Consider the following 20854-nt stretch of genomic DNA (forward strand, 5'->3'; position numbering starts at 1 on the left):
ATTCTGAAACGTTATTCTGAAATTTCATTATGAAATCTCGTCATAAAATGATGTAATCTTGTATGAAATGTTATGCTGAAATGTTACGTTATGAAAGAGATCTTGTTATAAAGTCATGTCATGAACTATCATATATCATATATTATGTGTATAATAGTTGTATATGTTATGAGGTATCCTGATTACAATGTTGAAAAGATAACTACTGTTACACCTCTGACAACCTGCTAAATAAAGCCTATTGATCTCCAAGATGATGCCAGTAATATTTAAGAGCTGATTTGGCTGACTTTCAGACCGCCTGCATTTGAGCGCATGAATGCACAAGACTTGATAAGATCCGCCGGAACTAGTCAGAAACACGTCCCGTTCCGACCACGTTAGGTCGGACGCATGCCACCTTCAAAACGGTCTGAGTTCCCGGGAGGTTCCGAGGTTCGGACGTTGAGTTCGGAGGAAGGTGCTTTGAACACCGTAGGGTCGGGGTTTGGGCTCAGAGTTTCATGCAGAGGTAAATCTACCCGAATGGCTGCCCATTTCATTGATGGACTAAAGGGAACAGCTAGCACCAAGAGGCGAACTTAACACCAATTCTAACATTTGCATTACGATATAGCTTACAATTATAAACATCACCCTACACATTCTCGCTCATGTTCAACCATCGCAAGCAGTTCTAATAACTAATTCATCTGATGAAGCAGTGAAGCGCGGGATACGTTCCCTTCTGGAGAAGTGGGGCGTCCTACTGAACGGAGGTGGGTATCCTACATTATGGAAATGAAATGACTTAGTTCAAGTGAATTCCCCCCAAAGTATTGCATAAATTGAAAAACAACAGTGGTTATGGTTTTTTTGTTTTTTTTCATGACGACCAATAAAAAACAACAGTGTTACCCCTTATGTTTTTATTAATGACGACCAATAAAAAACAACGGTGTTACACCTTGTGTTTCATTTGATAAAAACGTCAGTGTTACCCCCTATGTTTTATTTGATAAATATCGACAGTGTTATCCCTTATGTTTATTTCATAACGGCAGATAAAATACAACAGTAACCCATCATGATTTTTCCATGTTGACCAATAAAAAAAGACAGTGGTACCCCTTATGTTTTTTTTCATGACGACCAATAAAAAACAAGTGTTACCCCTTATGTTTTTTTTCATGACGACCAATCAAAAACAACAGTGTTACACCTTGTGTTTCATTTGATAAAAACGACAGTGTTACCCCCTTTGATTTAATGGATAAATATCGACAGTGTTACCCCTTATGTTTCATTTGGTAAAAACGAGAGTGTTACCCCTTGTGTTTTTTTCATGACGACCAATAAAAAATACAGTGTTACCCCTTATGTTTTTTTTCATGACGACCAACAAAATACGACAGTGTTACCCCTTGTGTTTTTTTTCATGACGAACAAAGAAAAGCAACAGTGTTACCCCTTATGTTTTTTTCCATGTTGACCAATAAAAAACGATAGTGCTACCCCTTATGTTTTTTTTTTTCATGACGACCAATAAAAAAAACAGTGTTACCCCTTATGTTTTTTTTCACGACGACAATTAAAAAACAACACTGTTACCGCTTATGTTTTTTTTCATGACGACAAAAGAAAAACGACAGTGTCATCCCTCATGTTTCATTTGATAAAAACGACAGTGTCACCCAAAGTGGTGAAAAACATTATAATTCGGGGCATGTTGAGAGTTTTAGTTATGCCGATGGGGAGATTGTCGGTCTGGTCCAGAGCGCGACGTCACATACGAGACGTGTAGTCTTTCTCATTGTTTTTTATACAGCCTTTAACTGAACAATTGCACAATAAATGGTCCATCTCTTGGGATGAAAAAGTATCATTTAAATCCACAAACAACATACGTGTAATCCGGGGCATATAAAGACTGCGACCGGAAGATAATTACTTTCTCTCCATTGAAACCCATTCATATTTCCGATCACATTGACTCCGGGGTCTACCGGAGGGGGCGTACTTACAAGCTCTACAGGCAAAGAGGGCGGGACTTCCGGAGGAACGGTGTTCGTTGGGGTGTGCGGAAATAGCTGAAATATCAGGTGAACAAGGCAGTGGGCGAAGTATCAAAACCCATCAGTGATAATCAAGAGATTCAAAGATGAATATATTATAAGTATGATCGTGTCTGGTTTTTAGTATAAATCCGAATAATTTTCAGTCGACTTTCTGCTAAAATAGCAAAGTATTTCTTTATCAATCAAATCATTAATGAGTATTTAGTGTAATGCTGCCATCTTGTGGTCTATTATCCAAACTGCATAAATATTCAATAATTTACGTCGCATTGCGATGACGAAAGAGATTAAACGTCTTATTCCGATGACGAAAGACATCGTCGCATGTTGGATAATAATATATTAAGCCATTTACATATCTATGATGTCTATATATATATATAAATATACATTTGACCAACCTGACTGAGATTAAAAACATGGAAAATAAAGTTGTTGTGGAGCTGAAGAATCTGGTTGACGACGCGACGTTAGCTCCTGAAGAGAAGACGACTTTAGTCCTCCACACACTGCGAGGTAATTAGACATTACAAATGACATATTACCATTAAACGTTACACATTACACATAACATGTTATATGTTACACGTTACATATTACCATTCAACGTTCTACATTACATATTACACATTACATATTACATATTTAGTTCTCCCAACTACAAGGTATTACGTTTGTTTTTCACAATACAGGTATTAAGTATTTGGTTCTCCACACTAAAAGGTTAATTTCTAATATTTTATTCATATCTTGATGCGTCTCTACGCATGTGAAACCTTTTGTGTTGATGGGTTATCATCACCACTAGTATTGTTGTGTTGATGGTTTATCACCACTCGTATTGTTGTGTTGATGGGTTACCTTACCACCACTAGTATTGTTGTGTTGTTGGGTTATCATCACCACTAGTATTGTTGTGTTGATGGGTTATCACCACTAGTATTGTTGTGTTGATAGTCTATCACCACTAGTATTGTTGTGTTGATGGTTTATCACCACTAGTATTGTTGTGTTGATGGTTTATCACCACTAATATTGTTGTGTTGATGGGTTATTTATCACCACTAGTATTGTTGTGTTGATGGGTTATCATCACCACTAGCATTGTTGTGTTGATGGGTTGTCACCACTAGTATTGTTGTGTTGATGGATTTTATCACCACTAGTATTGTTGTTTTGATGGATTATCACCACTAGTATTGTTGTGTTGATGGGTTATCACCACTAGTATTGTTGTGTTGATGGTTTATCACCACTAGTATTGTTGTGTTGATGGGTTCACCACTAGTATTGTTGTGTTGATGGGTTATCACCAATAGTATTGTTGTGTTGATGGTTATCACCACTAGTATTGTTGTGTAGTATTTAACCAACCCTAGGGGGGGAGTATTATGGATTGACTGGGCAGACTGCATTATGTATCTGTGGGCTGACTGGTTTATGTATCTCTGGGCTGACTGGTTTATGTTTCTCTGGGCTGACTGGTTCATGTATCTGTCGGCTGACTGGTTTATGTTTCTGTGGGCTGACTGGTTCATGTATCTCTGGGCTGACTGGTTCATGTATCTCTGGGCTGACTGGTTCATGTATCTCTGGGCTGACTGGTTCATGTATCTCTGGGCTGACTGGTTTATGTATCTCTGGGCTGACTGGTTCATGTATCTCTGTTCTGTATTTGTTGTTGTGTAGACACAGTGATCTGATTGGTTGTTGTGAAGAAACATTGATCGGATTGGTTGATGTTGTAGAGGCAGTGATCTGATTAGTTGTTGTGTAGACACAGTGATCTGATTGGTTGTTGTGTAGACACAGTGATCTGATTGGTTGTTGTGTAGACACAGTGATCTGATTGGTTGTTGTGTCGACGCAGTGATCTGATTGGTTGTTGTGTAGACGCAGTGATCTGATTGGTTGTTGCGTAGACACAGTGATCTGATTGGTTGTTGTTTAGATGTAGAGGCAGTGATCTGATTGGCTGATGTTGTAGAGGCAGTAATCTGATTGGTTGATGTTGTAGAGGCAGTGATCCGATTTGTTGATGTTGTAGATGTAGAGGTATTGATCTGATTGGCTAATGTTGTAGAGGCAGTGATCCGATTGGTTGATGTTGTAGAGGCAGTGATCCGATTGGCTGATGTTGTAGAGGCAGTGATCTGATTGGTTGATGTTGTAGAGGCAGTGATCTGATTTGTTGATGTTGCAGAGGCAGTGATCTGATTGGCTGATGTTGTAGAGGCAGTGATCTGATTGGTTGATGTTGCAGAGGCCCTGACCAGGGGGTCGGTCGGTCCAACCCAGGACCTGGCCGGTCTGAAGAGGCGTCTGGTCGACGCCCACATCCTGGACTTCTGCTTAGCAGCCATGAGCCTGGAGCATGTTACCATGGAGACTGATGCACTGCAGCCGGAGAGCCTCACCATGGAGACCTGGAGGAACGCTGTGCACCTGGGCCAGATCCTCAGGTGAGGCTGCTATAGGCTCATCCTGACAGCAGCTGACAGCTGAACCAGGTGGACCAGGTGACAGCTGAACCAGCTGACAGGTGAACCAGGTGGACCAGCTGACAGGTGAACCAGGTGGACCAGCTGACAGGTGAACCAGGTGGACCAGGTGACGGGTGAACCAGGTGGACCAGGTGACGGCTGAACCAAGTGACACGTGAACCAGGTGAACCAGGTGGACCAGGTGACGGGTGAACCAGGTGACAGTTGTACCAGGTGAACCAGCTGACAGGTGCACCAGGTGAACCAGCCGACAGGTGTACCAGCTGACAGCTGTACCAGGTGAACCAGGTGAACCAGCCGACAGGTGTACCAGCCGACAGCTGTACCAGGTGAACCGGGTCAACCAGCTGACAGGTGTACTAGCCGACAGGTTAACCAGCCGACAGGTGTACCAGCCGACAGGTGTACTGGTGAACCAGGTGTACCAGCTGACAGGTGAACCAGTTCTAAAGCTGAGCCCGATGTATTTCATTCTTCTAGTTCCTGCTGTGTGGGGGCGGAGCCTGACAAAGACCAGAAGGCATTCTACAGGCTGCTGCCGTCGGTCATGGAGGGACTGCTTTCATTGGCTTGCAGGCTGATGACTCAAGTAGCAGAGGTACCTCTCTATGTGTGTCTGTCTCCCTGCTGGCCTGACTACCTGTCTCTCTGAGTACCTGTCGGTCTGTCTGTCTGCCTAACTGTCTGTCTGTCTGTCTGTCTGTCTGTCTGTCTGTCTGTCTGTCTGTCTGTCTGTCCGTCCGTCTGTGCGGCAGAGAACAGAGTGTCTCTCTCTCTATAGGACGGTAATGGATTCGGTGGGGTGGCTCCTCGGGGCCCACAGCTGTCTCACCCCTCAAGGTAGACCATGAGCTACCATCGTTACCATAGTGACCACGGTGCACCAGAGATAATAGACACGGGCAGTCACCATAGTTCCCATGTTTCACCACGGGTACCAGACACCACCTGTTACCATAGTAACCATGTTCCTCCCTCTAGTTCTGAGCTCTCTGTATTATGAGAGGATGCAGGTGTGCGATGACGTCATCATCTCTCTGGTCTGCGTTTCACTGTGGAGTCAAATCTGCAGAACCAGCAGGTAACCGGTCTGCCTGTCTCTCCACCTGTCTGTCTGACCCTTACTTTAACTTAACCTGTCTGACCCTTACTCTTGCCATAACTTAACTTTTCTTTCCTTTCCTCTTAACTTATCTTACCTTTACTCTTATCTCCCTTTAACCCTTGCCACAACTTAATTTATCTTAACGTAACCTTACCTTACCTTAAGTTAAGTGAACTGTCTTTGGCTTTACCTGAGCAGTGACTTCCTGTCGGGGTTGAGTGACGACTCCGTGCTCCTGTTGATGAACGACGCTGTCGGCCAGTTGGCTGTCAGCTCTGACAACGCAGTGGGCGGAGCTTGCATTGGCTTGCTTGTCCTAATAGCCAATCAGCTGGACAGGCCACGCCACGCCCTCCTCCGCACCTTCCCAGGTAAGAAGAGGGTGATGTCACGTCCTCCACCTATGATCCATGACGTCAGAACGAAGGAAAGAGAGGAACAGAGTGACGTCATAGTGATGCCAAACATTGTTACCAAATAACTCCACCTGATTGACAGGTTTGGACCGCCTTCTCAACAAAGACTGGAGGAGGCGGGGCTTCAAGCAAGAGGTCGATCAGCTCATTGCAATCCTTCATTCTGATTGGCCCACAGCAGAAAACACCCAGGTCTGTACAGTTGTTTTATTAATAATAACATGCTAATTGGTTGTTGTGGCATTGATAGCTAACATGCTAACGTAGCGTGCTCACTGTGTGTGTAGGCGTGTTGATAGCTAACGTGCTAACTGTGTGAGCGCGTGCACACAGTGAGCATGCTAACGTAGCTTGCTTACTGTGTGCAGGCGTGTTGTGGGCACGTGCTAACGTAGCGTGCTCCCTGTGTTGTAAGCGTGTGCTAACATGCTAACGTAGCGTGCTCACTGTGTGCAGGCTTGTTGTGAGCGTGTGCTAACATGCTAACATAGCGTGCTCTCTCTGTGCAGACGTGTTGTGAGCGTATGCTAACGTAGCGTGCTCACTGTGTGCTGGCGTGTTGTGAGCGTGCGCTAACAAGCTAACGTAGCGTGCTCACTGTGTGCAGGCGTGCTGTGAGCGCGTGCTAACATGCGTATGTAGCATGCTCACCGTGTGCAGGCGGGTTGTGAGCACGTGCTAACGTAGCGTGCTCACTGTGTGCAGGCGTGCTGTGAGCGCGTGCTAACATGCTAATCTAGCATGCTCACCGTGTGCAGGCGGGTTGTGAGCGCGTGCTAACGTAGTGTGCTCACTCTGTGCAGGCGTGTTGTGAGCGCGTGCTAACATGCTAATGTAGGATGCTCACCGTGTGCAGGCGGGTTGTGAGCGCGTGCTAACGTAGTGTGCTCACTCTGTGCAGGCGTGTTGTTAGCGCGTGCTAACATGCTAATGTAGCATGCTCACCTTGTGCAGGCGTGTTGTGAGCGCGTGCTAACGTAGTGTGCTCACTCCGTGCAGGCGTGTTGTGAGCGCGTGCGGGCCGCCTGTGTGATCCAGGCCGCGTGGAGAGGTCATGTGACCAGAAATAGAATCAAGAACCTGCCCAGAGCGGTTGGCCTCCTGCAGAGGAAATACAGGTCTGTCCGTCCGTCCGTCCGTCCGTCCGTCCCTCAACATGCCAACCTGTCTGTCTCTCATCCTGTCTGTCCCTTAACATATCTACATGTCTGTCTCTCCATCTGTCTACCTGTCTGGCTCAGGGCGAAGGTCCATCAGCGAAAACTTCTGGAACAGACGAATCGTTGGGAAGCAGAGCTCAAATACCAGGTGGGAGTGGCTTAATGTGTAGCTCAGATACCAGATGGGAGTGGCTTATTATGTAGCGCAGATACCAGGTGGGAGTGGCATAATGTGTAGCTCAGATACCAGGTGGGAGTGGCTTAATGTGTAGCGCAGATACCAGGTGGGTGTGGCTTAATGTGTAGGGTAGATACTAGGTGGGAGTGGCTTAATGTGTAGCTCAGATACCAGGTGGGAGTGGCTTAATGTGTAGCGCAGATACCAGGTGGGTGTGGCTTAATGTCTAGCACAGATACCAGGTGGGAGTGGCTTAATGTGCAGCTCAGATACCAGGTGGGTGTGGCTTAATGTGTAGCGCAGATACCAGGTGGGAGTGGCTTAATGTGTAGCGCAGATACCAGGTGGGAGTGGCTTAATGTGTAGCTCAGATACCAGGTGGGAGTGGCTTAATGTGTAGGCCAGATACCAGGTGGGAGTGGCTTAATCTGTAGCTCAGATACCAGGTGGGAGTGGCTTAATGTGTAGCTCAGATACCAGGCGGGAGTGGCTTAATGTGTAGGGCAGATACCAGGTGGGTGTGGCTTAATGTGTAGCTCAGATACCAGGCGGGAGTGGCTTAATGTGTAGGGCAGATACCAGGTGGGAGTGGCTTAATGTGTAGCGCAGATACCAGGTGGGTGTGGCTCAATGTGTTGCTCAGATACCAGGCGGGAGTGACTTAATGTGTAGGGCAGATACCAGGTGGGAGTGGCTTAATGTAAGATACCAGGTGGGTGTGGCTAAATGTGTAGCTCAGATACCAGGTGGGAGTGGCTTAATGTGTAGAGCAGATACCAGGTGGGAGTGGCTTAATGTGTAGGGCAGATACCAAGTGGGAGTGGCTTAATGTGTAGCGCAGATACCAGGTGGGTGTGGCTTAATGTGTAGCGCACATACCAGGTGGGTGTGGCTTAATGTGTAGCACAGATACCAGGTGGGAGTGGCTTAATGTGTAGCGTAGATACCAGGTGGGAGTGGCTTAATGTGTAGCGCAGATACCAGGTGGGAGTGGCTTAATGTGTAGCGCAGATACCAGGTGGGTGTGGCTTAATGTGTAGCGCAGATACCAGGTGGGAGTGGCTTAATGTGTAGCGCAGATACCAGGTGGGTGTGGCTTAATGTAAGATACCAGGATAAATCGGGTCTCTCTGTTTGCGTGGGTGTGTGTTTGTGTGGTGTGTGTTTGTGTTGGTGTGTGTTTGTGTTGGTGTGTTTGTGTGGTGTGTGTTTGTGTGTGTGTTTGTGTTGGTGTGTGTTTGTGTTGGTGTGTGTGTGTGTTTGTGTTGGTGTGTTTGTGTGTTTGTGTGTTTGTTTGGGTTCCAGGTATATTTGAGGAGACAACGAGCCAGAAGGCGTTTCCACCAGAAGCAGAAACAGCTGCTTCACCTTCTACCAGCTGGTAAAATACATTACCTCCTACCTAACCCTAACCAGCTGGTAAAGTACATCTTCTCATACCTAACCCTAACTAGCTAGTAGAATACATACATAACCTCAATACATCAGTTACTGATTGATAACATCCCTACTGATGTCATTGTTCCAGCGCTGGTCCAGGGGTACCAGTTACTGACTGATGATGTCATTATTCTAGGTACCAGTGACTGACTGATGATGTCATTATGGTACCAGTGACTGACTGATGATGTCATTATTCTAGGTACCAGTTACTGACAGATGATGTCATTATTCTAGGTACCAGTTACTGACTGATTATGTCATTATTCTAGGTACCAGTTACTGACTGATGATTTCATTATTCTAGGTACCAGTGACTGACTGATGATGTCATTATTCTAGGTACCAGTGACTGACTGATGATGTCATTATTCTAGGTACCTGTTACTGACTGATGATGTCATTATTCTAGCGCTTGTCCAGAGGTACCAGTGACTGACTGATGATGTCATTATTCTAGGTACCAGTTACTGACTGATGATGTCATTATTCTAGGTACCAGTTACTGACTGATGGTGTCATTATTCTAGGTACCAGTTACTGACTGATGATGTCATTATGGTACCAGTTACTGAATGATGATGTCATTATTCTAACGCAGGTCTGGAGGTACCAGTTACTGACTGATGATGTCATTATGGTACCAGTTACTGACTGATGATGTCATTATTCTAGCGCAGGTCTGGAGGTACCAGTTACTGACTGATGATGTCATTATTCTAGGTACCAGTGACTGACTGATGATGTCATTGTTCTAGCGCTGGTCCGGAGGTACCAGTTACTGACTGATGATGTCATTATTCTAGGTACCAGTGACTGACTGATGATGTCATTATGGTACCAGTGACTGACTGATGATGTCATTATGGTACCAGTGAATGACTGATGTTGTCAGTTTTCTAGCGCTGGTCCAGAGGTACCAGTGACTGACTGATTATGTCATTATGGTACCAGTGACTGACTGATGATGTCATTATTCTAGGTACCAGTGACTGACTGATGATTTCATTATGGTACCAGTGACTGACTGATGATGTCATTGTTCTAGCGCTGGTCCGGAGGTACCAGCACCAGCTGGAGGGTTCTGCTGCCGTGGCGATCCAGAGATGGTGGCGAGGGCACCGGGAGGAGAGGAGCTTCCACACACTCCGTCACGCACACACACAGCACCGTGCAGCGAGCACCCTGCAGAGAGCGGTACACACACACACACACACACACACACACACACACACACACACACACACACACACACACACACACACACACACACACACACACACACACACTATAAAGGTTTGTGCTAATAAAGATATTATTATTCTGTTATTTTATACTGTATAAAGGATATTAATATTTTAGTATGTAAAGTTAATATGTACATTAATAAAGGTATTATTATTAAGTACAAATATTATACTATATAAAGGATAGTATTCATAAAGGCATTATTATTATATATAATGATACTATATAAATGATAATATTAATGAAGGTATTATTATTAATATACGTTAGTTTATGCTACACGTGAACCTCCTAAAATGGCGCAATTTGATTGGTTCGCTATCTCGGGATATAAAATACACATTTTATATCCCGAGATAGCGGGAAACATTCAATTTCCCATTGTTGAGATCTCAAACTCTGGATATTGTTTTCATCGATATAAAGGATATTAATAAAGGTATTATGTCATATTATTCTGTATAAAGGATATTAAAAAGGTATTAAATTGGAATGTAGAGAAACATATGTGTATTTTAGAGATGTGTGGATGGGCTATTATTTTATCCGCCACCGCATCACAATTATTTTTTGCAAAAAAAAAGAAAGCCTTGATATCAAAGAAACGCAGACTTGAGCCTATTCACTCTAAAATTCCCACGCACAACATTGAAACATGCATGTTCACCTTTTTTATTGTACATAACAACCCCATAACTTGTCTGCTTGCATTGCAAAAAGTTGTCCAAAAAAAATTGTTACCTTCTTTCTTGGCTGAGGATGTTATTGAACTAGAAGTAGAATTTGTTCAGAACATCTCACGCTGCCATTGCAGAAGGTCACTTCTGAGTCAAATCACTCCATGATCTCTTTTAAATTCCTTATTCCACGAGTGGTGGGCTCCAATGACGGGCTGTTTTAAAATATAACTAATATCGAAACAGAATAACCCAGGCGCAGTCTCATCTACGAGACGTTTAGTGAGTGGCGCTGCAACGAGGCGCAGCATGGGATGGATCGGCACTTAATTTAAACTTTGTTTCTTTTGGGAGTGTTTGTGTGTATTGAACAATATATCTATAAAAAAAAAAAATTGAATGGTTAAACTGCCACCCGCCCGAATTTAATTCAAAATTATTTTTTGTCACGTCATCCGCCTGATCTGCCAACCGTGCATCTCTGGTGTATATACAAATGTATATGATCGTGTATGAATATAAATACATAAAACATAACATACATATATACTCTTTAGTGTGTATATATATATATATGTGAGCGTGTTTGCTTGTCCTCTGCAGGTTCTTAACTTCCTGAGGAAACGCAGAGGTTTGAAGGCCCCGCCCACGTGCTTTAAATTGATTGGTCTGACGGACAGACGAAGGGCGGAGCTAAATAAAGAGGTTGAGCACTATGTTCGTCATAATCCGGTATGTACTTCATGTTTATTCATATAACCTTTTATTCATCAACATGTATCCAACATCTCATGGGGACATGCATATAACATGTAAACAATTCATTACCTTCTAACATGTTATAAATACATTCCCTTCAGGACACATGTTATACATTAGATACACACACCATGTTATGAATACACTGACTTTGTGAAACATGTTAACATGCAAACATTACATACATGTTATGAATACATTGTATACCTTTGATGTGTAATACATAAACTACATACAGATCAAATGTACGACATAAAATACATAGAACAGGTTATACGTGACCCACACATACCATATAACATTTAAATCATCCATGCCATGAAGACCATGAATCTAACGTGTGTGTCTGTGTGTGTTAGTCGTACACTGTGTCAATAATGTGTGTGTGTGTGTGCATGTGTGTGTGTGTGTGTGTGTGTGTTTGTGTGTAGTCGTGCGCTGTGTCCCAGCAGGCCTGCGGTCAGCTGTTCCTCCAGACCCAGAGCCTCCTCCTCTCCGCTGACCTGGAGCTCCACGCCCGCCGACAGCAGCACAGAGACGCCCTGCTGGCCCACACCAACACACAGCTGGACCTGCTGGCAGGTAACCAGGCCTAACTAACCCTAACCAGGACTAACTTACCCTAACCAGGCCTAACTGACCCTAACCAGGCCTAACTGTCCCTAACCAGGCCTAACTGAAAAAAAAAAGATTTGAGATTTTGGCGAAAATTTCTTTTTCCGGCAATATAAAATAGATAGTAAAGGTAGAATTATGACCTGTTTAATGTCCTATCTTGAGCTATGATCATCTTATCAGCAATTAAAGCAATAATAAAAGTTCTATTTCAACAAAATAATAGAAAATAATCAATAGTGGTATCAATAAAGGCTTGGATCAATAAGGAGTCTCGAAAATGGTATCAATACAAATAAAACTGACCCTAACCCACCCTAACCAGGCCTTACCCACCCTAACCAGGCCTAAGCAGACCTAACCAGACCTAACCCACCCTAACCAGACCTAACCCACCCTAACCAGACCTAACCCACCCTAACCAGACCTAACCCACCTTAACCAGGCCTAACCCACCCTAACCAGGCCTAACCAGACCTAACCCACCCTAACCCACACTAACCAGGCCTTACCCACCCTAACCAGACCTAACCCACCCTAACCAGACCTAACCCACCCTAACCAGGCCTAACCCACCCTAACCAGACCTAACGAGGCCTAACCAGGCCTTACCTACCCAAACCAGGCCTTACCCACCCTAACCAGGCCTAACCCACCCTAACCAGGCCTAACCCACCCTAACCAGGCCTAACCCACCCTAACCCGACCTAACCAGGCCTAACCAACCCTAACCAGGCCTAACCCACCCTAACCAGGCCTAACCCACCCTAACCAGGCCTAACCCACCCTAACCAGGCCTAACCCACCCTAACCAGGCCTAACCCACCCTAACCAGGCCTAACCCACCCTAACCAGACCTAACCCACCCTAACCAGGCCTAACCCACCCTAACCAGACCTAACCCACCCTAACCAGACCTAACCCACCCTAACCAGACCTAACCCACCCTAACCAGACCTAACCCACCCTAACCAGACCTAACCCACCCTAACCAGACCAAACCCACCTAACCAGGCCTAACCCACCCTAACCAGACCTAACCCACCCTAACCACCCTAACCCACCCTAACCAGACCTAACCCACCCTAAGCAGGCCTTACCCACCCTAACCAGGCCTAACCCACCCTAACCAGACCTAACCCACCCTAACCAGACCTAACCCACCCTAACCCACACTAACCAGGCCTTACCCATCCTAACCAGACCTAACCCACCCTAACCAGGCCTAACCCACCCTAACCAGACCTAACCCACCCTAACCAGGCCTTACCCACCCTAACCAGGCCTAACCCACCCTAACCAGACCTAACCCACCCTAACCAGACATAACCAACCCTAACCAGGCCTAACCCACCCTAACCAGACCTAACCAGGGCTAACCCACCCAAACCAGGCCTAACCCACCCTAACCAGGCCTAACCCACCCTAACTAGGCCTTACCCACCCTAACCAGGCATAACCAACCCTAACCAGGCCTAACCTACCCTAACCAGACCTAACCAGACCTAACCAGGGCTAACCCACCCTAACCAGGCCTAACCCACCCTAACCAGACCTAACCAGACCAAACCCACCCTAACCAGGCCTAACCCTCCCTAACCAGGCCTAACCCACCCTAACCAGGCCTAACCCACCCTAACCAGACCTAACCCACCCTAACCAGACCTAACTGACCCTAACCAGGCCTAACCCACCCTAACCAGACCTACCTCTTCTGCAGACGCCCCCTCCCTGGGGGTTGCCACGGCTACAGAGGTGCAGGTCTTCCACAGTCGCTCCGGGCCGGTGGCGGCCTGGGCCCAGCACTCCCATGATGCATTGCTGCAGGCTGGCAGCCGGCCCTGGTGGAACAGCTGGCTGGATAACCCTGATGACCTCACTTCCCCTCTAAGTCCCGCCTCTCAAGTAGAGCTGGAAGTCGGGTTGGATTCTGATTGGAAGTTTGATTGTCCAGTAATTTAAGATATTCAACACATCAATTAAAACCTTGGTTAATCCTAAAGTATTTGAATCTGTTACTTTACCTTGAATGTTTGCATTAGAGCTAAGAAAAAGGTTAATTTAAGTTAACTTAGTGCTAGCATTAGAGGTAGACCAGGTTAATTTAGGTTAACTTAGTGCTAGTATTAGAGGTAGACCAGGTTAATTTAGGTTAACTTAGTGCTAGCATTAGAGGTAGACCAGGTTAATTTAGGTTAACTTAGTGCTAGTATTAGAGGTAGACCAGGTTAATTTAGGTTAACTTAGTGCTAGCATCAGAGGTAGACCAGGTTAATTTAGGTTAACTTAGTGCTAGCATTAGAGGTAGACCAGGTTAATTTAGGTTAATTTAGTGCTAGCATTAGAGGTAGACCAGGTTAATTTAGGTTAACTTAGTGCTAGCATCAGAGGTAGACCAGGTTAATTTAGGTTAACTTAGTGCTAGCATTAGAGGTAGACCAGGTTAATTTAGGTTAATTTAGTGCTAGCATTAGAGGTCGACCAGGTTAATTTAGCTGTTAGTGCTAGCATTAGAGGTAGACCAGGTTAATTTAGGTTAACTTAGTGCTAGTATTAAAGGTAGACCAGGTTAATTTAGGTTAACTTAGTGCTAGCATTAGAGGTAGACCAGGTTAATTGAGCTGTTAGTCCTCATTAGAGGTAGACCAGGTTAACTTAGCTGTTAATGTAATCGTGATGTATCATCCCCTCCATTTTGGAATAATAGGAGCCTTGGAATGGCTTGTGATGATGCTCTTTATCATACATCATTTGTACGCTTAAATTACGCACCCAGGGTATCTGCAGGATTCACAAGTCAAATTGAAGACTTTTTAAACGATATTTAAGACCTAAAACACGCGATGGTGGGGGTTGGCAACAGACGCAAGCCAACTTCGGAAACGGACGTCTTCCAGCAAAGCATTGTTTAAAAAGTGCATTATACATTAAGTTATGGTACTTATACAGAGAATAGACAATAGGGAACGCCCCATTTCTGAACGGCTCTGGGTCTGGAAGTAGATCTCTCCCATTTATTTTTCTGCATTGACTTCAGAAAGTGTGTGTGTGTGCGGTTCTACCGTTTTTAAAACATGTGAGTTCAGTTACGTGCTCTTTCAACATGATGCACTCCTAGCCTTTATCCGACCCAAACTACTACATAGCACTGCTATATCATATAGGTTTTATTTGATTTATTCTTACTACTCACTGCGGCAGACAAGATTAGTACAACTCTCTCAGCTAACTAGCGAGCATGCTAAGCTTACCAATGCCCTGTAGTCTTCTCCTTCACACTGGTCCCCACTCCAGTCCGACCTGTACTGGTTTCCTCCCAGTGGACGCTGGTCCTCACTCCAGTCCAGTCTGACCCGTACTGGTTTCCTCCCAGTGGACGCTGGTCCTCACTCCAGTCCTGTCCGACCTGTACTGGTTTCCACCCAGTGGACGCTGGTCCTCACTCCATTCCAGTCCGACCTGTACTGGTTTCCACCCAGTGGGCGCTGGCCCTCACTCCAGTCCTGTCCGACCTGTACTGGTTTCCTCCCAGTGGACGCTGGTCCTCACTCCAGTCCAGTCCGACCTGTACTGGTTTCCACCCAGTGGACGCTGGTCCTCACTCCAGTCCAGTCCGACCTGTACTGGTTTCCACCCATTGGACGCTGGTCCTCACTCCAGTCCAGTCCGACCTGTACTGGTTTCCACCCAGTGGACGCTGGTCCTCACTCCAGTCCAGTCCGACCTGTACTGGTTTCCACCCAGTGGACGCTGGTCCTCCGTCATGAAGGCTCTGTGGTTAACGGTCCGTTCAGGGCAGCACTCATCGACGGCTTGACTTTCGCGCCGGCGGTAAACGTTTCCATGGTTACAGCGAGCTCCACCAATCAAGACGTCCTGTCTTCAGGATTGTGGGCAATGTTCAATGCAGTGCTTATAAATGGCCACGAATAAAAAACGTTTTTTCCAAACGTTTCTTTAACTTGTGGCTTCTACAGGAGCAGCTTCCATTGTTTCACAATAAGATGGCTGGTGGTAAGTATTCCTCGGATGGATAACTTGTTTTACTATGTTTACTATTGTAGCGGGCCAGTGTGTGGGGGGTGTCCACGCCACCAAGTTGAATCGATAATACCGACACAAGACTCAAAGCAGGTTCAACTTAGGATGGTTTATTCAACCAGTAAACACAACCAGGGTGGGAAAAGGGCTGTCCAAATCCTTTATGATCCAGTCCAACCCTTTCCATCTGTCTCTCCCTCGTAGGCCGTACCGTGCTTCCAGGCGACCACAGACTAGACCACACTGCCTGTAGTCTGCTCGCCCTAGCCCCCCATCCCAGGTCGGTTTGCTATAATAATAATAATAATACATTTAATTTAGAGGCGCCTTTCAAAACACCCAAGGTCACCTTACAGAGCATATATTCATCATACATTTTTTAAAAAAAAACAAGACATTGTGGAAAAAATTAATAAATAAATAAATAAGTAAACATAAGCAATAAGAAATAAATAAAACAAAAACAAGACAAAACAAAACAAAAAAAAACAATCAAAACAGTGATCAGTTAGACGTTGTGTGCGAGTTTGAACAGGTGAGTTTTGAGTTGTGACTTGAAGGTTGTAATGGTGTCTGACTGTTTTATGTGTGGGGGGAGGGAGTTCCAGAGCCTGGGTGCTGAACAGCTGAATGACCGGGCACCCATTGAAGTGAGTCGTGATGTGGGGATACATAGTAGTCCAGCAGAGGTTGAGCGGAGGGAGCGGGAGGGAGTGTATTCTTGGAGGAGGTCGCAGAGATAATTGGGGGCTAGGTTGTGGAGAGCTTTGAAGGTGAGGAGTAGGGTTTTGTATTGGATGCGGTAGTGTACTGGGAGCCAGTGAAGTTGAATGAGGACAGGGGTGATGTGGTCAGATGATTTGGTGCGGGTGATGATCCGGGCGGCTGAGTTCTGAATGATCTGCAGTCTGTTGATGAGTTTGGTGGGGAGTCCGGTGAGGAGGGCGTTGCAGTAGTCTATGCGTGATGTGACAAATGAGTGAACTAGGATTTCAGTGCTGGATTGGGTCAGTGATGGGCGGAGTCTGGCGATGTTGCGGAGGTGGAAGAATGCAGTCCGGGTGATGTTGTGAATATGGGGTGCGAATGAGAGGGTGTTGTCCATTGGGGTGCTAGCCCTCTTAAGCCCCAGCCCTCCCGCTCAATGATCCCCAGGCACACCTCGTTAAGGGGAGGAAGTCCATGTAAGGCCTGGGGGTGGAGCCAGCAGGTTGCCAGACCTACCACTCACTCCTCCCTGCAGTCTGCCACTCTATCTGATTACCGCAATACCAAACTAAACCGTCTAGTTTACTGGACTATATCTGATTAATACCAAACTAAACCGTCTAGTTTACTGGACTATATCTGATTAATACCAAACTAAACCGTCTAGTTTACTGGACTATATCTGATTAATACCAAACTAAACCGTCTAGTTGACTGGACTATATCTGATTAATACCAAACTAAACCGACCTCTAGAAATAGGACAACTGAATCGCACACACAAACTCTACTTTTCCCCAAGCTTGTCGGAAGGCGAGCTTAAATAAAGTGTCTGGTTTAAATTGACCGTCTAGGGACTGCCCATGGTAGAAATACATTCGTTAAACTTCTCTGCTGAATCCTTCCTCTTGGCACTCAATGAGTGCCTGGGATAAACTCTGCGTAGCTCCACCCCTCAACACCAATAAACCCTGCGTAGCTCCGCCCCTCACAACACCAATAAACCCTGCGTAGCTCCGCCCCTCACCAATAAACCCTGCGTAGCTCCGCCCCTAACCAGGAAACACTGCGTAGCTCCGCCCCTCACCAATAAACCCTGCGTAGCTCCGCCCCTAACCAGGAAACCCTGCGTAGCTCCGCCCCTCTCCAATAAACCCTGCGTAGCTCCGCCCCTCACCAATAAACCCTGCGTAGCTCCACCCCTCGCCAGGAAACCTGGGCCACACCTATAGAGTGGCGAAGTCATGCCCCTTCTGGTAGGGACCTATGAGATCGAAAAATATGAATGGGTTTCAATGGAGAGAAAGTAATTATCTTCTGGTCCCAGTCTTTATATGCCCCGGAATACACATATGATGTTTGTGGATTTAAATGATAATTTTGTGGTTAGGGTTAGAGTTTGACCGTTTATTGTGCAATAGTTCAGTTACAGGCTGTAGAGAAAACACTAAACTAAACTAAACTAAACTAAACTAAACTAAACACGTCTCGTATGTGCCGTCACGCTCCCTGCGACTCTCGGAGTTCCGAGTGCGGCTGGTGACGTATATTATTCGCGTTGAGAGCAGCGAAGCGCTGTAGTTCACAAAGCGGCCTCACATAAAACCTAACATTATCAAACTTCTTCATGAAAATTTATAGTTTTCTTTGCATAAAAGATGATCATTTAGATCAGGAATCAGGAAAACAACTCCCGCCGTTTTTCTGGGCATTTGCTCTCGAATAAGTGCAGACATAAAACACCCTCAACATATCAAAATGTGTCCCATATTGGTTGGAACTTGGAATTTTCGACGTGAGAAATGACATAACTCCTTTCAAAGAGGCGTACCCTCTACCAAACTATGCTTGTTCAAACAAAGAGAAGTGCACCTGTGTCCGACTTGACGTTGTGGGAACTTGACGAGTATCTGACCCTAACCCTAACCCTAACCCTATTCTGGCGGATGTGCTCAAGTCTTGTGCATGCGTGCGCGTGAATGCAGGCGATCTGAAACCCGCCTAAAGTAAGCTTGCAAACTTTTTGCTGTATATCAAGCAGAGACAGCTATTCATTAGGTGCGTTTCCATCCCCCTGATTTTATGCGAACTTTGAAGTATCGAATCATAAAAACCCTCTAATTCGGCAAAAAGTTTATCCGCTCGCTTGAGGTGGTTTTCGAAAAATGCGAAAGAGAGCAAATTCGCAAAATGGGAGATGGAAACACACTTTTCGTAACAGCTGTGACGTAGCGAACTTTGAATACACAGGACTGACGTCTTTCCGATTTCCGCATAATGACCGGCCATAGCAACCCTGCCGAAATCAACGTTTAACGTCATCACCGAATTGTGCTCTCCCATACGTAAGGCACTCAACGTCGTCCTCGTATTTCCCTTGCTACCGCTGTGTACATTGTAATTTCTCTATTTCTTTGTCTACGGATGGAAGTTAAAATAGCCAATGATAACTTCAATGAAAGAACAATTATGACTTGCCCAAGGGAAACCAATTGCTGCTGAATTCCTCTCTCCATGTTTGTTGTTTGTTGTTACTCTTCTCTATTGGCGGACTAACTAGCTTTTCTACTTCTACCATTTATTACAGCCACGTATCGGCATACATTTTTTGCCTACAGTGCCACCTCCAGGCAGAACTAGGGAAGTTTCCCGCTCCAACCACTTGATGGAAACGCACCTAATTCGAATTACTTTTTTGCGAACTTTCTAAAGATTCGCATCACCTTTTAGATGGAAACGCAGCTAGTGGCGCAAGAAAATTGCGCCCCAGGCCAATGGTATTGCTTTTCTTTTTTGTTATCACCACATGAATGGACAATTCAGCGAATCAATCAAATAGGCTACCTCCCTCTGCAGCATTCGCCTCACAACTAGCCTACATGTAGAGAGGAGATAGATAGAGTTGTAAGCAGTTTCCACCCATTTCAGTGGAGGAATTGGACTAACCCAACCAATGTTATACTTAAAAGGTGCAAGTAAGTTACATAGTAATTCAATCTTTCAGCCTTTAGCATATAGGAACAAAATGAAGCAACTGTCCCATATTTCTAACTGCATTTGAATGAATACAGGAAATCAAATCTACCAAAATGGGGGGGGGGGGGGGGGGCATCTAGGAGTTGCATGCAAACCAGCAAATCACAGACAGAGTAGGGCGGGTCTTGGTGTGAAAATAGTAGGATTAGTAAATACGCGTTCCGTCTCCTGCCAGAATTCCGGCTTTAGCGAAGTCAAACCTCTGGATCGCTGTAAATAAAATGGTACATTATCTTGCTCTGTACAAATATGATGACACAGGGTTAGGGTTAGGGTTATGTGTCCTTATTGCATCAAATATAGAACATTTATTTACTAATTAAAATTTGAATTGTTTATGATCATCTTACAATGGACTAATATAGAGGTAATCAACTAAAAAGGAACAAACTCTGATTGGAACCATTAGAGCCAAAACATTGAGCTGAGGCCGTCTTCCCCCGCCAGAGGGCAGTAGAGAACAAGAGATGTCTCAGCTGTCATGGAGAATAGTAGAATTATAATGTCGAGTGGTAGTTTAATGTAGAATTATATTGTATAATAGTAGTTATAATGTAGAATAGTAGAATTATAATGTCGAGTGGTAGTTATAATGTAGAATTATATTGTATAATAGTAGTTATAATGTAGAATAGTATAATCATAATTTCGAATGGTAGTTATAATGTAGAATGGTATAACTATATAATATAATGGTAGAATTTATTTCAAGTGTGGTGTGCTGATGTTAAAAGTCGTTTAAATGTTCATTCTCTAGTCATTTTATAGTAAAATGTTGAAATTTCAATCCTTGAAATTTCATTGTTATTATCTTGTTATATTTATCATGCCTTTTCTGCATTGGACTCTGGACTGTATGCTTTATAATTTGATGAGGAAGTATAATATGAGGTCTATGTTTGAGTCCAAC

General features: G+C 44.8%; 1 protein-coding gene across 1 annotated transcript; it reads left to right on the plus strand.

Annotated features, from left to right (window-relative positions):
- The first annotated feature begins 2334 nt into the window (after window positions 1-2334).
- iqcb1 (IQ motif containing B1) lies at window positions 2335-15654 on the plus strand. The gene is made up of 14 exons (XM_056589239.1): window positions 2335-2573; window positions 4321-4519; window positions 5042-5159; window positions 5317-5401; window positions 5543-5642; window positions 5865-6037; window positions 6165-6274; window positions 7082-7200; window positions 7324-7390; window positions 8726-8801; window positions 9909-10057; window positions 11389-11517; window positions 11976-12126; window positions 13880-15654. The coding sequence occupies exons 1-14, from the start codon at window positions 2477-2479 to the stop codon at window positions 14119-14121; spliced, it is 1815 nt and encodes a 604-aa protein (XP_056445214.1). The 5' UTR covers window positions 2335-2476; the 3' UTR covers window positions 14122-15654.
- The last annotated feature ends 5200 nt before the right edge of the window (window positions 15655-20854 follow it).

This window comes from Gadus chalcogrammus, chromosome 4 (assembly GCF_026213295.1).
Source record: "Gadus chalcogrammus isolate NIFS_2021 chromosome 4, NIFS_Gcha_1.0, whole genome shotgun sequence".
Taxonomy (NCBI): domain Eukaryota; kingdom Metazoa; phylum Chordata; class Actinopteri; order Gadiformes; family Gadidae; genus Gadus; species Gadus chalcogrammus.

Excerpts from the sequence above, each read along its gene's own strand:
- iqcb1 (XM_056589239.1), top strand. The coding sequence starts at position 2,477 with ATGGAAAATAAAGTTGTTGTGGAGCTGAAGAATCTGGTTGACGACGCG. Across the intron at positions 10,058-11,388 it reads CGAGCACCCTGCAGAGAGCG|GTTCTTAACTTCCTGAGGAA; the intron begins GTACACACACAC and ends TGTCCTCTGCAG. Across the intron at positions 11,518-11,975 it reads ACTATGTTCGTCATAATCCG|TCGTGCGCTGTGTCCCAGCA; the intron begins GTATGTACTTCA and ends GTTTGTGTGTAG.